Source organism: Lingula anatina, chromosome 2 (genome assembly GCF_051362555.1).
Source record: "Lingula anatina isolate TDL-2025a chromosome 2, LinAna3.0, whole genome shotgun sequence".
Classification (NCBI taxonomy): Eukaryota; Metazoa; Brachiopoda; class Lingulata; order Lingulida; family Lingulidae; genus Lingula; species Lingula anatina.
The window spans coordinates 18,810,941-18,828,288 of record NC_141768.1 but is presented as its reverse complement, the minus strand read 5'-3'; the positions used below and the strand labels follow the sequence as shown (position 1 = coordinate 18,828,288).

The following is a 17,348-nucleotide window of genomic DNA, read 5'->3' as shown; positions in this document are numbered from 1 at the left end:
TTAAATATCAGTACCTCTTCAAACCTTTTAGAGGTAAAACAGGTGATAATTTCAAAACATGATTTTGTGGATTCCGCTTGGCCCCATCAGCCACTTGCTTCATGGTAATACGAATCCTTTCAAACCATTTGTCCATGTCCAAACAAAAACGTGTATCTTTTTAACATTTTATTTCCATGGAGTTTTTGGCACAGTTCTGGACTTGAGTATTTCTTTACAGGAAAAACAGCTTATCCATAAGCTTATCGTGTGGTTTCTTATCCCGGAGATTCTGACCCACCAAGTATGCCAGTTTGTGAGCATACTGAAGAAAAGAAACGGGCGCATGTTTAATATGGTTAATAGAAAACATTAACAGAAATAAGGAAGAATGCGTAAAAATACGGAATTGGAATTCCTGTCATCTAAACATAATCTCTATTTGATATCTTTTTCATACCACTTGCAATAGGCCACAATGTCAGCTTTTACAACCTACAAAGCCATGACAAACATTTTACAAAACTTAACAAAGGCATAAGAGCCCTTGGATGTACTAACCTGGCAAGGGGCGGGGACGCGCACAGTCCCCGGCCAGTTGTAATACAAATGAGTCATCTTGTAAGTCATGCGCTGAATCTGGTCTGGATTAAGTCCTGAACCATCATGAACCACAATGTAATGTGTGGGAGAGACAGTTCCTTGGCGGACATGCTGGCTCACAAGGAAAAAGTCATACCTGAAATAAGTACGTACACGAATACATATGATTGAATATGAGCACAGTTGGTGCACAGTTCATTCTAACAAACTACAAATATTTAATAATAATAATTTATTTCTTAAAACCTCGCTACAATTGTGTCTCAGAGCTGTTAAAATATGCATAAAAAACTTAAACTACAAAGATAAAGTAAGAACATAAAAGTAATTAAAATTAAAAATTCTATAAATAAAAAGGTTTTAAAATTCCTTTTAAAACAATCTTCAGAGTCATTAAAAGACATTTGATTTATCAATAAAATTAAACCATAAAATTGGCGCAGTTATCTCAAAATTCCTGTCACTATGTGTTTTAAGAATTTTTTTAGTATTGTTTCACTTAAGTTGACACTGATCACTGGAACAAATAGTTCTAAATGCTAACCTATGAAGCCTGAGGTTACTGAAAAAACTGTCACTCTTCAAATGGATGGCAATTTTTATCAAACTTAATATTTTGTAACAAATTGCACTTCACACACCAGACAAAACTGACTGATTTCATAGTTAATAGTGCCTACCATTCCTTTCTTGTGATGGTATGATCCACTACTGTTCCTGGAGGAGGGTTATCATACTGGCACCCTCTGCCTGCCCCCTGCTGTAAAAAGACAATAGTAATCATGGATAAAACTAAATGGAGAACAGAAAAATATTTGTCCAAAAACCTTGCTTTCACACAAGTAACCCATTTTGAATTAATGAAGCCAACCATTTAACTGGCCACGGAAATTTATCTAAACAATCTGTTGAATTTTCATTGAACAATGAATCACTTTTGTGAACTCATCTCTTTAAGCATTAATAAAATTTCATCTTAAGATAAATGGTACAGTTACAGTTGTGAGATCCAAGGAGAACGTTGTTACCAGTTTTGCATATATTCTGGTGTTAATGCGTTTCTGGACAACAATAACAGCCAGCCTTGGCTGGTAGGTTTCCCCAAACTGACTGAAACAGGACTCCAGTTGAGACACCTCATAATCTGCAACCATGCCGAGTTGACCATCACCGACACCATCACGGAATATTACGATGCGGTCTGGCAAGCTGTGATTGAGCTGGAAATGAAAATGGGCACATAACAGGGGTTCAAATAATAATGATAATAATTATAATTAAGGCTTACAAATTGTCATGTTTCCAGTCAATGTAATACATTTCCATTAAAAACAAAACAAATAACTTTGCTTCAGAAAGATTTTGATACCATCTAAAACAGTAATATTGAAAACAGAGACCAACCTCATGGTATTTTATAATGGCCTTTGACAGGCTCATCTTCAAGCCAGATATCAACTCCTCTCCTGGGGTTTGCTTGTACACATCACTGAACCAGCGAGTACAATCCTTATTCATGGATGCACAGAAAGCTCCAACAGACTGAGCCTTGCCACCCTTACCCTCATGGTAAACATCTATGCCACATATCATGGTGTTACGCTGGAAAAGGACAGAGGAAAAAATACTGTTCAAATTTTAAAAAGCATAACATTAAAGAAACAAATGAACCCAGCGTAAGTGGAGCGTGGATTCCCAGTAATGTATATAAACCACTTATACTAGTATCTTATATGACTCAAATAAGTTTAACATGCCAAAGGATAAACCAAATATATCACTTGATCAACCATATAAGTTTTAAACTGCTCCTTTCTTTAAATTATCGGTCGTAAATTTAACCTACTTATTTGACCTACTTATTGGCCCCATTTATATACAGCTTAGAAAGGTAGCAGAAAAATCCAATCAGATATCATTTTTCAGGTAATATTAAACAATGTCTTTAAAGTTTTGGTAATTCTCTTAGTAATAGTATTTGAAACTATATGCTGGCATTTGGTTGACTTTTGTGACAAAAAATGACTTCATATGCATCTTTAAGGTTTACATTTAAGATAAAAAAGTTTCAAAATAATTTAAGTAACATGGATTTCCTTAAATTGTGAGTAAAAAATTCCAGGAAAGTGTAAGTCAATGATGGACATTATACATATGTGATATGCATATGTCCAGACATGCAGTGTTTGTCCTTATTAAATAAGTATGCATATATGAAAGACACATACCAGCATGCATCTTTGCTTACTTTCATTATGCACAATCCTCGAAGACAAGTTAAAAAAGAACAATTTAACCCAAATTTATGAAAAAAAAGTACCACTGGTATCTTCACAGCCCAAAGTTCTCCACCAAGTTTGGCATTCATCTGCAAGATTACTTTTTGGCAGACAGATCTTAGCTTCCTCTGGTCTGATATTGTGCGGGCATTGATAACCTACCAAGGAAAAAAGGCATATTTCTTTTAAAATATCTAAAATATCTGGGAGACGCACACTTCAATCATAACTGACAGCAGGGCTCTTTAAATTAAAACCAATGAAAAACAAAAGACCAAGTTCTATTAAATTGACATTCTACTTCATTTATACTCAGTCCAACCAGTTTGACTTGTGAATCAAGAAAGTTGTTTATATATGACCTATACAGAATGTGGTAACTAAATGGAAACAAGGCAGCAAAGCTGTCAAATGTACAGACAAAAAGCAGGAAATAACAAAATAGGCTACTGTCAATTCTGATGTAAAAGTACATTATGTTAAACTGCAAATTCAACATCAAATTTTAATTATGCTCAACAGGTAATACCAATGTAAGTAAATTGTGTAACAAGCATAAGGCTTCAGGCCCATGGGAGTTCAAGTTCACACTTTGAAAATGTAAAACTTCCAGAAAAAGAAGTCAATTAGACTGCTTTTCCAACTCGAGCTGCATTTTAGTCCTGTGTTTCTTTTTTAAAAGTTTGACAATCATAAGTTATATGGTTTTCCCATGATGGTCATCATGGCAGCAATACCCAAAATTGTGTTTTCTTCTATTTTGATGCAATATTTCATAATGCTTAACAGCATAAAGACCATCAGTTTTTAATAATAAAATATACGTATCGTGGATTTTCAGAAAATGTGACTAGCATGGGTCTTCAAGCCCAAGGTGGTTCTAAGTCACACCTTGAAATTGCCAATATGTGAAAAATTAAATTTTCACAAAAAACTGATTAACTGCCAGAAAAATTTACCAAATAGACTGCACTGCCTAATGAAACTGTATTTTAGTCCCATGTTTCTTTCCTGTAAGTTTGAGAACAGTAAGTGACATAGTTTTCCTTAAATGGTCATCAAGGGAGCAGTGTCCAAAATAGGGGTTTCTTCAAATTTTGATGCAATATTACATAATGTTTAACAGGATAATAACCATCAATTTTTAATAATAAAATATTAGTATCATGGATATTCAGAAAATGTGACTAGCAAAGGTCTTCAGGCCCATGGAACTTCAAAGTCACAACTTGAAAATGCCAAAATGTAGACAAGACAGTACTGTCCTGAAATGCATTTTTTTCCATTTTTAACAATTTTTTAACATATAACAAAATTAACACTTTACTGCCATTTTTATATGATCAACTAAGAAAATTGATGAGATGGGAAAAATATCAATAGAACAGTGTTTAATGTCCAATTTCCTCCATTCTGAGTTTCTGAACATAGTGAATGAATGAATGGATCTGACAAACTGCAATGATAAGAGTTTATTTCCATTTTTGAAACTCTATTATACAATACATGATAACAAGCTTACCATCATTTTTACACAATCAACTAACAATGTTGTAAAGATGCAGGAAATGTTAAACAAAGACTTTTATGTATCTTATTAGTTAAATAATGAGACTGTTAACATGCCTAAGAATTGAATCTGAGGAAATGTGAAACAAGACAGTACTGTTATGAAATGCGTTTATTTCCATTTTTAACACTTTTTTAACATAAAACAAAATTAACAGTTTACTGCCATTTTTATATGATCAACTAAGAAAGTTGATGAGATGTGAAAAATATCAACAGAACAGTGTCAAATGTCCAATTTCCTCCATTCTGAGTTTCTGAACATAATGAATGATTGAATCTTACAAACTGCAATAATATGAGTTTATTTCCATTTTTGACACATTATTACACGATAACAAGTTTACCATCATTTTTACATAATCAACTAACAATGTTGTAAAGATGCAGGAAATGTCAAACAAACACTTTTACGTATCTTATTAATTAAATAATGAGACTGTTAACATGCCTAAGAATTGAATCTGAAGAAATGTGAAAAAACAGCATAACTTATAAAATAATGGCCCGATTATGCTGATTTTCGAACTTGACCTGCGTTTTAGTAAGATTGATTACCCCTGTGAGTTTCATGACAACAGGCCTATCAGTTTTCTTTGAAATGTGTTAACAGTGTTGCATATATGCTGAAAAGTGAAAAAACAGCATAACTACTAAAATGGTGGCCTGATCATGCCGATTTTCGAAGTTGACCTGCGTTTTAGTAAGATTGATTACTCCTGTGAGTTTCATGAAAACAGGCCTATCAGTTTTCTTTGAAATGTGTTAACAGTGTTGCATATATGCTGAAAAGTGAAAAAACAGCATAATTACTAAAATGGTGGCCCGATCATGCCGATTTTCAAACTTGACCTGCGTTTTAGTAAGATTGATTACTCCTGTGAGTTTCATGACAACAGGCCTATCGGTTTTCTTTGAAATGTGTTAACAGTGTTGCATATATGCTGAAAAGTGAAAAAACAGCATAAATTCTACAATAATGGCCCTATCATGCTGATTTTCGAACTTGACCTGCGTTTTATGAATATTCATCAGCTCTGTAAATATAAAGCCAAAAAGTAAAACTGTCTTCCACTTATGGTGTTAACGCTGAAAGTGCACGGCGACGGCGACGGCGACGGCGACATCGACGGCGACATGAACGGCGACATGAACGGCGACGGCGACGACAGACGCAGGTGATGGCAATATGTACAGACACATCTGTGTCTGTACATAAAAATGTCTCGCCTCTGACTAGATCATTTTCAGGCAACCTATAACTTTGTGTACTTTTTACTTTTTCAACTAAATCAAGAGAAAATATTTGTTGCTCTTTTTCTGCTGTTTCCTACTTTTTGTTTGTAAATAAAATTGTTACCTGTGTTGCTACTGGGGCATCAACCAGACAAAGTTTTTTCACAGCATTATACCGGTCATCTCTGCTTGTAGGAAATATGGTCACAACCAACTGGACCTAAACAAAAAGATAATAATAATAATAATAATAATAATAATAATAATAATAATAATAACAACTAGAGGAGCAGAGAGGCAATACCACCTCCAGGTAGTGTACCACGAGCTGGAGTGAGCACATTCGTATGGAAAACAAAGAAAAAAGGGGCACCACCTCCAGTGTTGTGCTTGACAAGCTGTACAAAATGTGGTAAACAAGAGTTCTTATTTTATTTATTTATTTATTTTTTGGTTGTTGTTGAAAATAACAATTTATAACAAAATCATGGGGAAAAGTAAAAAGTCAAACCCAAATTTGTAAAGTGCAGTCTATAGCAAAAAGAAGGTCTAAGATCAAATCCAAGGTCACAGGAAGACTGTCAATATACGAGTTCCTATTCAAGTTCAGTAGTATCTATGGGCATATCTCCGCCAGTTTTGGAGATATAAGGGGCAGAAAGTTCATGGTTCATTTGCAAAGTTCATGGTTAAAATAAGGTCAAAGGTCAGCTACAAGGTCACAATTAGATTAGATTATGACATTCACAATTTAAGGGGGCAAGCGGGCCCCATTCCTGGTTATGCTTACATGATAATTATTCATTTTCACACCTGTTGTGATAGGAATGTTGCAAAAAAACAACTTGCCTATCTGCTGTCTTCATGTTACATGAGAATTTTGACTTTATTTTTAAGACCCAGTTATTCCTCTCATAATATTTCTAAGTCATTTGAACTCAGAAATATAGCTGGAACAGTGGTATAATAACATTCCTTTCAAGGTTATCCCCAACAATTTCTTCTTCCTTCATGTTTTATTCTGGCCGTTATTAACTATAATTGGAAGGAAACTGCTCTTTCACATAAAACTGTTAACTATTATATTATCTACAAGTAAGATGCAATTATAGAGAGATCACTCTTCCAGCTGTTTTTAACATATGGGAAAAACTGAACCGACAAAGCCCAAAATTCACATGGATCAAGTTGAGATTATATGTGACCTACATACAAGAGATAGATACAGAGGCTCTTGTAGTTCAGGAAGAGAAATGGTAATGGTGATGTGGTGGCGAATGATGTGTACCACCAGCGCCATGCTGGTGGTATAATAATAATAGTAAAACCCTGTGCATTAAGTCACTACTGATGAGGTTCTTTTCAAAGTTACAAGTTGTGTCTAATAATTATATTTATCTTAACATTTTTTCTTTGACTACTCTGAAGTATCGAATAAAAGAACTGATGGAATAAAAGTACTGGGTGGAAAAAATCTCAAAATTTAATAAAAGTACTGATGGAATAAAAGTACTGGGTGTAAAGAATCTCGAAATTTAATAAAAGTACTGGATGGAATAAAAGTACTGGGTGGAAAAATCCTTTGCACCACTCCCCCCCCCCCCCCCCCCCCCCAAAAAAAAAAAAAAAATGAAATAATTAAATAAAAGTAAAGAAGAAGAAGAGAAAGAAAAAAGCTAGCTATTGATCATTGTAAAAAAAAAAAAAAAAAAAAAAAAAAATTCACCAGGTAAAATTCACTCAGTATTATAATTTATCTTAAAAACGGGATATCTAATTTATTTAAAATATATATATATATATATATATATATATATATATATTTGCCATGAGTTAAATTTCATAATCGTCAGGGGCCGAAGACCCAGATATGTCGCACCTAACCCGCCTCCGAGAGCCATACGGAGACGTTATTCATAGTAAATTTATTCTCAGATATAAGGTTCGTTTTGCATACCTGTAAACTCCTAAGGGTTTATCTTACATAGAAATGTGATTTAACATCGTTTAAATCATAAATCGGCATGAAATAATTGATGTTTGAAAACAGGCACAACTTCTTTGCTGCACTTGAAATGACCTCCTTAGCTATAAATATGATCCTATCACCTTGCGACATTGCATCATTCGATCGATGTACATGAGTAGTTGTCACTGTTGAAGGGAAAGCACGTCTATTTATAGGAACTGAAATCAGGTGACGCATGTACTGTTGTGTTCAGAGAGCGACTTCCGCTTGACCTACTTTCCAGTGCTGTTGGTAGAACAGTCGGTAATGAGTTGAGATCTCAATTTTCTTCTCATTATACTTCAATTTAAGAAAATAAAAAGCGTGACTTGTACTTGTGTAATTTCCCACCGGTACAATATGTATTTAATAAACATATCGGGTGGAAGATTTTTGAAAAATTAATAAGCGTACTGGGTGAAAATGGAGCGTACCGGCGGGAAGAAATTTGGAAAATTAATTAACGTACCTGTACGTTTATTTGATACTTCAGAGTATTTATAAAACAGATTTCCACTCCTCAAAACATTACTAATCCATACAAACATAAATTCTACAGACTGAATCTGCAGACAATTACCTGTAGTTAAAACAATGCACATAGAGTCACATCATTCAAAATGCCTTGCTCATTTAATCAATTTATTAATCAACATGCTGTTAGTTATAACCTTCATTAATAAAACCATTGCCATAATTTCAAAGCACATTCACATAGCAAGTCTCACCTCTGGATTGAGATTTGATCTAATTGTGGCAAGATATGCCTCTGTCCTGTCATTTCTTAGTTCCAGTGTGGTAGGGTTTTGGATATTTATACCCATGTTGGGACCTTCTTTTTGGACCATCCTCACAAAATCCATGGCCCTATTTTTATCCCGGTTTGTGAAAAGGACCATCCAGTTGTACAAATCCACCTATATAAAAAGCCACATTTCTTATCATTTTAAATTCATCTAAGTTTCTCATAGGAAAAATGACTGTAAGCCAAGAATTGTAAGTTGTAAATATATATATAAGAATAATCCCATGTTCATTAACACAGTGTTCCTTGACAGCCCTCTGTCTTTAAATACCTTATACCAGCAAATTTGCTGCAGGAAAAATGTAGAATAAATTCCATACAAAACATAAATCAAACTTTGAAAGGCAAGTTTTTAATGAAACAGACATTCAGCTGAACTCACAGTTAAATGGAATGTTCACCAAATGCCAAGAATGATTTAAGTTAAAGAAAATTGAAGCTATCTTTAAAAAACCCTAGCAATTAATGTTATGCAGCTATTCAACCAAAATCTTTTCAGCTACTTGTCTAATATAAAGTTTTGCTAGAGTTAGCCTAGACTAAGTTAGGTAAACCAGCAACAATCCTCCTGGATCTGAGTGTCTAACTGTTAGCATCAACAAAGTTTTGTGACCATTTAGTATTAAAATCACAACATTTTAAAAATAAAACACAAATTGCATACCCCTAAGATGCAGTTTTCTCTACTTATGTGTCTTCCCCAATCAGCTTCACGACCTGCTTTATGGTTGGAATTCCTGAAATAAATATCTTCTTCAGGCAGGAGCCTCCCTTGAATCTGAAAAATAAATGTAACTTGTCCCCAGCATGTTTATTTTCTATGCTTGAAAAAATTAAACAATTTACATATCAGAATCTAGATATTCTTTCATACGTAATATAAAATAAAAGTTGTTGAAAAGAAAATCCTGATGAATTTCCAAAATTAACTTTTTATAAAGAGTAGAAAGAAGGTCTTGATTTTATTTCACATATGTTTGACTTACGGGTACGGTTGAAGGCTCTAGGGACAAACCCCACTTTTCCAATTCATTTCTAGCATCTGCATTACTGTTTACAGTGTTTATGAATTTTTTCATACTGAGCTGTCGCTGCTCTGGAGAAACACGGGTATGTACCGCCAAGTCCTGCAGAGAAAGCAATTCCCTCAATTTTATCTGTTGACCAACATTACCAAAATTCCTCAGTTATCATTTCTTATCAAAATAGTGAAACAAAAACTAACATTTTTTTCTTGTCATTAGGCCACACTTTTTTATTTTTATGGATGACATCCTATGGGGACCCCAAAATCGGTGCGAGCGGGCGAAAAAAAAAAAAAAACTGCTTAAGAAAAGGGGGGGATTTTTTTTTCTTTTTTGAGAACGGACGAAAATCGGTGCGCGCGCAGGATGTCATCCATAAAAATAAAAAAGTGTGGCCTTATGATATGTAATAGTATCATATTCTTGTGCTAACACCTTAATCTTTATTTAGTAATATACCAAAAGCAAAAACCTACTTTCATGACTCTGAAGTCTGAGCGAATTTCATCTGTTAGCCCTGACATGAAACAAAGCTCTGGAATCAAGGCAATGATATCTGAACCCCCATCCCTCTGATCTCTCTTCTTTGGACGGCTCAAGAGTAAGGGCTGTTTCGTATCTGCTACAGTTATGTTATAGCTGCTTCTGTAAATACATGAAAGGTGAAAGTAAAAGATAAATCCCCAAATGATTTACAAATGGACATTTGGTTCACATACTGGCTTTGGGCAAATGATAGCCTATTTTTTATGACTAAATATATGTAATAAACGTGTGTGTACATAAAAATAATTCCCCTACATTTCATTCATATTCAATTAATGCCAAGCCTGCTTTTAATTCAATGAAATCATGTTCACAAAATCAGTCAATAGCAGTAACCTATAACACATTCAATATATAACATGTCTATATTTTGTATCCATCTTTTCAAAATCTTCCTAGAGTAATTTTTATGATTATGCAAGTTCGAAAGTCAATAATATACATATGCACCTACTTGTAATAATTCATGAAAGATATATCTTCGCCCTTGCTTGTAGAAAATTTGTCCTCAGGATTCTTTTCCCATGCAATATCATCAATCCTGTAAGTCTTGTTGTTGTACCTTGTAATGACTGTGCAACCCACCAACTGTCTAGTGCACTCATCCTGAAACCCGCTTTGCTTTTGATGAAGAATTGTGTTCCTACAAAAAAGAATAACACAGATTAAGGTGGATTGATAAGTCAAAATGGCCTATATTTGTCAAAATAGCCATTTATCTCATTTCCTTAACCCTACAACAGTAACAGGTAAGAAGGCCCAAAAATCCTGATGGGTGGAGGTAGACAACATGGAGGTCAGAACTGTGCTGGATCAAAGCTAGCTCTTTTTTATGACAGAAACTCAGACAGATGACTTTCATGACAGAAATTCAGATGAAACTTTGTAGCAAAAACAATACTTCTATTTTCTTTTTTTGTTTTTCAAGTATAATTGATATTTTTTTTTACTTGAAAGACCATGTTTTTTTTACATTTTTTATGCTTTATGTTTGTACTGAATATAGCAAAACTCCATGAAAATAAACGTAGATTTTTTAAAAAACATATTTACATTCATACATTGACATCTTTTCAATCAACAGAGAAAATTTCAAGCCATTCTGATGAAAAATATAGATAATTGACATTTTTAGTTCAGCACATTGTATTCAGTGTCATTCTGCAGTATTAATAGGATTTCCCCCCGTGATTACTTGACCAACTGTTAGGACCAGGAAAGAGTTAATGTAAAATATAATTCTAGCTCTTGGTGCAATGAAACTAAATACTTCTTTGAACAAAAATTCTCTCATAGCATGACAGTGTTCATTTCTGCATTAACTAATAACGAATTAATTCTACATTATCAATCTGCTTTAACTGTGGTACCAACCATCCGGTAAAGCTTACATTCATGCCTAGCACATCACCATACACAATAATACAGATCTTTACAATATATCAAAATGTTTTAGTTATCAATAACATGGACTGAGAACATGCAGTATATCAAATGAAAACTTACATAACATCTAATACTGTTTCAGTCCTTAGTACCCTGTGTGAAACATCTGCTAGGAGCAGCAGCCCCCCTTCACGCTCATGTATTGCTGTGATGTAACCTGGCCAAACTTCGAGTCTAAAAGAAAAGGCAATAAAAAACTTGAATGGACCTATAAGTTTGCCAAGTAAAAATCCAATGAAAATAACCTACAAAAATACAAGGTATTTGTATAAGTTTTTCTGAGATGACCACCTGATTTTAAAAAGAACCTCCTTAAAATCCAGCAGTACATATAAAATAATGAAACCTACTTGTGTTGTGGTACCATGGCAGGATGACGAGGATCATAATAGTGACGACTCACTTGTACCATTCCTAAAATGCTCATGATTCTGAAATTGTGAAAACACTCATTAATACTTTTGACTATTGACCACGAGGCAGACATAGAGACAAGTTAACTGTAAAAATATCCAATGAAAGTATCATACAATACTGTAAGTCTGTCATTTAGCTGCTACATGTGGTCAAGTAAAAAAAAAAATTTTTACTAGAAATAATTCTAGGAAAAAAGGAGTATGCTTATCCTCGAGCTTCTTGCTCACCTCCTAAAAATCACATTGAATAATGTGGTCATAGACTGAAGCCTCACTATTTTGACTAGCTTTATTGTAATAGTTATTTCAGCACCATCAGTATGACGTATGGACTTCAAAACTGTCTCCTGAAAACACCACATACAGGTTCAATTATTGGTATCACAAACATTAGTAAATCAGGTGTATAATCATTCAATATTACTTTCTAGGATCACTTAAGCATTTTCTGCACAAGTCAAATAAAATATAAATGTACATCTACATCCAAGTAAAATGTTGAAATCAATGTCAATTTGGTGAAAAAAGCAATCAAATATTCCCTTTTATACTTGATCCTAGTTCAGGATTAATTATTTTACAAATGTTAAGAAAGACAAAGCAAAGTTTTTACCAATAGAATGATACTAAACAGACTTTTTTACCTTTTGGTCAAGCTTCTTTGGAAGATATAAAATAGCACCATCGAACTGTTTTGTGGAGCCTATAGTGTCCTTGTGTTCATTCACCATCTTAAAACGCATGTTTTTGCTGTCTATGTCAGGTCTAAAGGAGACAGCATACTGGAACACATGCTCCATATTGCAACTAACTGCAATATGGTTTGCAGAGAGTGATATTCTGAAAGTCAAAGATGGAAATATACTAAATATTTCAAGTTAATTTTTTTTAAAAACATTTAACTATCACACCAGGGATGTGATATCATATTATATGCATATTTAAAAAAAATAAAACGCTTACAGTGTTGCTCATCCTTACTTAAAGATGCATATGAACTCAATTTTTTTGCCACAAAAGCTGACCAAATGCCAGCATATAGATTCAAATAGTATAACTAAGAGAATTACCAAAAGACATCGTTTATATTACCCGAAAAATGATATTTGATCGAATTTTTCTGCCAGCTTTCTATGCTGTGTATAACTGGGTCAGATAAGTAGATTAAATTTCTGACCAAAAATTTAAAGACCAGATTAAAGCACTTTTATGGTTGACTGATTGATTCATTCAGTTTATCCTAGTAACTAGTAGAAGTGGTTTATATGCGTTACTGGGAAATCCATGCTCCACCAATGCTTGATCCATATGTACCTTTAAGGAAATAAGCACACATGAATATTGAGTGGTCTCTTACCTAGTCATCAACATGAATGTTTTACAATATTATTAATAAATACTGAAAGATAATAAACTTACGGCTGGCCAGAAGAGCCATGCTTCATCACAGCTGGTTTATCAGCAACTTCTAACATGGACATCTGCTGTGTAATTCCCTGCTGTGTGGGTACAGTAGGAGACGGGTGTTTTGGAAGGTGTGGCGACTGCATCTGTGCAGTTTGTGCTGCCAAGGCAGACTGGATTGAAGCACCCCTGCCTGCGGGCTGACCAGAAGGAGATGGTGAGGAAGACTGAGAAGCCTGTCGTAGTTGCTGCTGTTGCATCAATAATATTCCTCTGCCTGCACTGACTTGTGTGGCTGTTTGAATTGTGCCTCTCCCTTTAACATATTACAGAGTTAAAAATCAATTCTGACTGAAATAATCTGCATTTCAAAGAGAATCGTTTCTCAATCAGCTTCTAAAAGAAACGATTGACCCTTTTTACTCAATTTCTAGACATTTTTTTATTGGATTCTTAATCCTTAACTTTTGTCTGCCCTTAAAAAAAGGGTTTACACAAGTGTACACATAAAAATTCCCTGTCATGAGTTGATAACTTTCAACATTTACCTAAGGGACCAGACGTCTCTGCTATTGGTTCTGTTTTCTGCTCTCTCATTTGTTGCTGCTGTAAGAGGCTTGCCAAATAGGCCCCTCTTCCCATAGGCACTGGATGGGACGTGGGTAAACCATGTCCATTCTGTCCACTTCCATTCACATTCTGTAAATATCATTGTAGAGTAATACCATCAAAGGAAACCATGGTCTTAGGTTTTTAAGAGTAACTGCAGATTAAGATAAATTTTCTTTTCTTGCGTTTTTAATCTAACCCTTGCACAACAAGGCCAAGACAGCACATTTTATGATTTGAACAGCAAAGAACTTAACACCCAAAACTGACAAAATGTACATCAAATTGGATTTCATTTTCTTTTGCCACAGTATATGGTATGTGATCTAAACAGCTTGCACGCCTAGCTATAGATCAATCAGTCACATTTTCTAAAATATGATATTGAAATAAGCATACATTTTACAAAAACATGACCTCTCTTGACATTTGTTTATCATAAACATGCAATAAATATCATAGGCTGCATTCAGAACAGTGGGCTAACTAGTTCGCGAGTCAAATACGGCAACCCACTAAAAAGCTTGCTGTCTAATCTGCTAATAGACACTGAATAGATTCCTTGCTGTTCTGAATGCAGCCATACAAACCTGTTCAGGTTGGGAAGGAGGCTGGCCTGGCTTTCTGGCTGGCTTGCTCAATGCCTCCAGTAAAGCTGCCCCTCTTCCTCCTCTTCCATAACCGGACATGTTTCTAAAATAGAAATTATTTATGACTCATATTATATAATCATTCTGCATTGTAAGCACTGGTCCTAAAATTAAGACCCCATTCCCATAGATTTTAGATCGACCCCATTCCCATAGATTTTGGATCGATCTATCCCTGTGGGAAGTCTCACTAGATTACTGTCAGCTTAGCCAGCTTAAGCGCCTGTCCTGCCTACTAAAAGCTGTAAGGGGGTAATTAACTATGGTGCGCGCTCGGCTGACTGCAATTTAGCGTGAACCCCCAGGGCGTTGGGTTGATCTAAATCTAAATCTCTGGATCCATCTAAATCTCTGGGAATGCACCCTAATTGTGTTAAATTGACGAATTACTTGCATAGGTTTCTGGTTTGGGTTGGTAGATTTTTAGACCAGATGCCCCAAATGACCAGTACGTAACATTATAAGGACTTTATCATAGAGAACTACAAAAATGCCTCTATTTTCAAACATACATTCCTAGTTCTGGTCAGGAGGGCCAGATGCATTGATCTGTGCCTTTTTAGGTAAAACAATCGTAGATCCATGATTCATCATTTAAAGTGAAGCCTGAAGGGGCAACCTGTCTATGTCCATGAATAAAATCCCTTGGACATACATTCATACTGAAACTGTCCAGTTCAACTCCAATACCAAGCAATGGTGAAGCTAAGGCAGAAATATGTACATATATTGGGCCAATGGGCCAGCAAATACCAACTGGCAACTTAACATGTACATAATTTTTTGCAATATGTATGAGTTTTTCTAAATTTTAAACTAGTTAATGAATTGCTCAACTAATATGTTCGAGTATTGGAGATCCATGGACGGATGATTCTCTATCAAAATTATCAATTAACACATGAATTTTACCTAGAAATATCCCCATCATAGTAAATGTATGAGGTAGGAAATGAACTAGCCAAATACAACAGTACAGGTGAATAACAACAGATCATTCAAGAATACACACGCCTGCTGTGTACGTCGGTCAGGACGGATGGTTCAAGCAGAACGGACCGTACACGTGACAGGGGAATATTGCGAAAGTGCCCAGGAATTTATGGATATGTAACCAGCCACAGTGCATAGTGCTAGCATTTTTTTTTTCTGCAAATCAGTTCTTATTCATCACTTTTTTTTACCACAGATGGTGTAAATTTGACCTAACTAGTCAAACCAACTCTACTTTGGTCAGCTTTAAAAGCAGTTGACAAGGTAGGGAATTAAGTCTTTCTTCCAAACAAATCCAGGACTAAAACGCAATCTGTTTCACGACCTTCTTCCTACAAAAGTCTAATACTATGGAGAATGAAATTCAAAGATGCAATCCAACGAATAATAACTGGAAGCAACACCGCCATTTTCCTTTTCGTTGACAGACAACACAGGGTAAACTGTTTAAAAGAAACCCCAATAATTTGGCAAATAGAAGACAATCATTCTAATATGCCACCTATATATGTAATCTAAAACTGTAACACAACATATTTCAACCAATTAAAATTACCAAATTTCAAAAACTTACACTCTTTTACATTAATTTTCCAACAGCTTTCACCGTAGTTGCAGATACAACTGACTGCACGTTCTGACCCAAATAGTCTTAATTTCGTGACGTCACGGTAAACAAAATTCCCAACAAACGCAATCTACGCAATCCACCGTCCAGGCAAATTCCGTGTGGGCGTCGTAGAGTCCCTACTGTTTTTTGAGTGGAAGAGTAGGCCTAGTGCTTCATTCACCGAAAAAAATCCTCAAAATAAAGGGCCTAGAAATCCAAAAATCCACGCATCTAATAGCTAAATTTGATCGGTCTTTAGGCTAATGTGTGTGTGTGTGTGTGTGGGGGGGGGGGGGGGGTGATTTGACACTGGCACTTTGGCACCTTGGTGAAAGGCAGAGCTAAGATAAAGATTTTTGTATCTAAATAAAGTGAGCTTGATAACTGATAACTTATGTCGATTCATGTCACATCTAAAACGAGTAAGATCCAATCTCTGTAGGCCCTATAAATAAATAAATAAATAAATGACGCAGAAATTCGAGAAAGGACTGTAGCCTAATGACAAGATAGAGATGATGACAGTGTAGGTGTAATGGTAATAAAGTCCGAGTAAAAAAGAATATCCTTAGATATTTGTTGATCTAGGCCTATACAGTGTGTTGCTGTTTAAATCATTTTTCTATATTGGAGCCTACTTCGACTGCGGCACTCGATGCGGCTTATATTCTTTCACTTATAATAGGCCTATATTCATATGCAGCCCTTTTAAGATTCAGTACAAGTACCTCCTGCAACGTTTTTATTGAATGAAATGGCATTTCACATAGAGTTTGAACACATTACAGATTTTCCCCAGTGAAAAAAATTTGGTTACTTCCATTTTCTTCAATTTATCTTTATTTCTAATTTATATTTCATTATTATTATTATTATTTTACAGATTACGAGGGTGTCCGGGGCATTTTGATGATGTAGCCCATCTTTGGCCTTGAGCAAACAGAACCTCCGCGCCTCTCCCTTACGTAAGACGGTCTAACACCCCGGTGACGCGCAAAACAATCGTTCCATTTCTACGAGAATTATGAAACAGTATTTAAGTATTTAAGAAAACGGTTTTGGTTAATTGATCGACAGTTAGTGAAAAAAAAGAGATAAACCATTTAGATTTTATTTAAAAAGTAGAATACTTACACACATCAGTAGGCCTATTTTGATATCTATGGTTTT

The 17,348-nt window shown here is 34.9% G+C and overlaps 1 protein-coding gene across 3 annotated transcripts; it reads right to left on the bottom strand.

Annotated features, from left to right (window-relative positions):
* On the bottom strand, positions 1-17,331 carry LOC106174416 (piwi-like protein Ago3). 3 transcript variants are annotated; one of them, XM_087006242.1, is made up of 20 exons: positions 17,313-17,331; positions 14,516-14,618; positions 13,865-14,015; positions 13,332-13,632; positions 12,557-12,752; positions 12,141-12,259; positions 11,847-11,927; positions 11,557-11,670; positions 10,505-10,693; positions 9,981-10,149; positions 9,466-9,606; positions 9,144-9,257; positions 8,403-8,591; positions 5,791-5,886; positions 2,903-3,019; positions 1,987-2,184; positions 1,581-1,802; positions 1,263-1,342; positions 541-718; positions 1-304 (listed from the first exon to the last, which is right to left on the bottom strand). In XM_087006242.1, the coding sequence occupies exons 2-20, from the start codon at positions 14,612-14,614 to the stop codon at positions 215-217; spliced, it is 2,844 nt and encodes a 947-aa protein (XP_086862368.1). In that variant the 5' UTR covers positions 14,615-14,618; positions 17,313-17,331; the 3' UTR covers positions 1-214. The 3 variants fall into 3 exon arrangements, with proteins under 3 accessions (XP_086862368.1, XP_086862367.1, XP_086862369.1); XM_087006241.1 differs by lacking the exon at positions 17,313-17,331 and adding an exon at positions 16,143-16,309; XM_087006243.1 differs by lacking the exon at positions 17,313-17,331 and adding an exon at positions 16,143-16,309 and having other exon boundaries at positions 1,611-1,802.
* Between the last annotated feature and the right edge of the window lie 17 nt (positions 17,332-17,348).